The 1,516-nt window shown below is 39.6% G+C and overlaps 1 protein-coding gene across 2 annotated transcripts in view; it reads left to right on the plus strand.

Moving 5' to 3' along the window:
- LOC102671412 (cGMP-dependent protein kinase, isozyme 2 forms cD4/T1/T3A/T3B) overlaps positions 1-1,516 on the plus strand; it is an 83,993-nt gene that overhangs the window by 5,837 nt on the left and 76,640 nt on the right. The window contains exon 2 of one of the 2 annotated variants that reach the window (XM_031509870.1): positions 1-306. This exon is cut by the window's left edge and continues 27 nt beyond it. The exons of the other annotated variant lie outside the window; for it this stretch is intronic. Coding sequence (XP_031365730.1) covers positions 1-306 — 306 coding nt within the window. The remainder of the gene's footprint in view (positions 307-1,516) is intronic. 2 annotated transcript variants of the gene reach the window in all.

Genomic DNA, 1,516 nt, shown 5'->3' on the forward strand with positions numbered 1-1,516 from the left:
CCAGAGGGCCATTTCGAACGTCACCGGAGCGTCCACGATTACAGCGATGGGCACCCTTCGAGAGCTGCAGGAGTTGCTGCGTGTCAAGGACGAGAAAATCATCGAGCTCGAAGCGCTTCTCTGTCGTCGCGATGCCGAGATACAAGAATTACGAAGTCATCTCGACAAGTTCCTCAGTGTGCTTCCCTTTAAATCACCCTTGACACCGACGAAACCGAGGCCCAGGAAGCAAAGGGCTCAGGGAATTTCCGCGGAACCACCACTGCAAGAGCTTGCTACGCTGACAATCGTCGACAAGAGCGACAGGTTGGTGTCACATGATCCCTTCTAAATGTCCAAATTAAACACGATAACCTTCTATAACCGAAATTTAAAAGATATTCCGATCTATTATAATTCTCCTAATTTAAAAATTAGGGATTAGCAATCGCTATAAATATACTATCGATGCATCAATGTAATTGGATGTAATATTACAAGGATTACAAAAATCATTATTGTTACGTTGTTACGTTCGAGTCACATGGCGTTACAGAGGGTTACCGGCATCATTTTCATAGAGTCGATTCAAGCTATTACAAGTTATCGCACAACGGGAATATCGTTTATTTCGACCACCTCAGCATAGAATGCTGTGCATTAAGTTGCAACAGGTTAACCACTTAACGCCACGCATGCGTGTGCATGTGTACGCGTGTTTACTCGATCGTGTTCGCGTTTGATCTAATGCTGTGATTTAACAACTAATTTTCAACGAAGCGCAAAGAAACATGGAAATATACGATGTGGAAATCAACTCGACAGTACGTTTTCGAAAACATTTGACGTTTTTTCGCTATGCACGCGCATAGTTATATGTTTTTTTTCTGTTTGTTTGGAGCGCACGTGACGTATCGGCGACTAACGTTCGGTTGCGTTCGGCGACAGTCGGTAGAATTTCACGCATTTTTAACAGAGGCCAGAATATTATCGTACTACTCGCATCGCCGACATGTTTATTATGACGAGTACACGCGTACACGCGTTCTCTGCACTGGGTGCTCACCATGTGACTACGGACCAGTGCTTTTCCACCGCTTGCTATTGCAGCCATTGCCATATTTCGCGACTTTTTAGACCGTTTTCAACCGGATGTTTTGTCATGTCATTTTATTGTTCGCTTGCACTCTCCATAAAATGATTGGCAAACATTTGTAACCTTGTCGAAAGTATTAAGAATCGAGTTAATATATCCTGTAATTGATTTAATAATAAGAATTAAACTTTGAATATATTTTTTATTTTTTCATAGTTTTAGTATATTTTCATTTTATCGAGGTCTGACGTCATCTTTATTTTCATATGCTTCAAGTATGATCGTTATCTACGAATCAATGGTATTCAATACATGGTGTTCAAGTTTGCTTTTGGTTGTGTTTTTTTCTTTCTTTTTCCTATAATTCGATCCAAGATTAGATTTGATAATTTTATTGACGTTTTTAAGTCTATTGTTTTTCTTTTTTTTTTTTTTTTTTTT

Source organism: Apis dorsata, unplaced genomic scaffold (assembly GCF_000469605.1).
Source record: "Apis dorsata unplaced genomic scaffold, Apis dorsata 1.3 scaffold_188, whole genome shotgun sequence".
Lineage (NCBI taxonomy): Eukaryota > Metazoa > Arthropoda > Insecta > Hymenoptera > Apidae > Apis > Apis dorsata.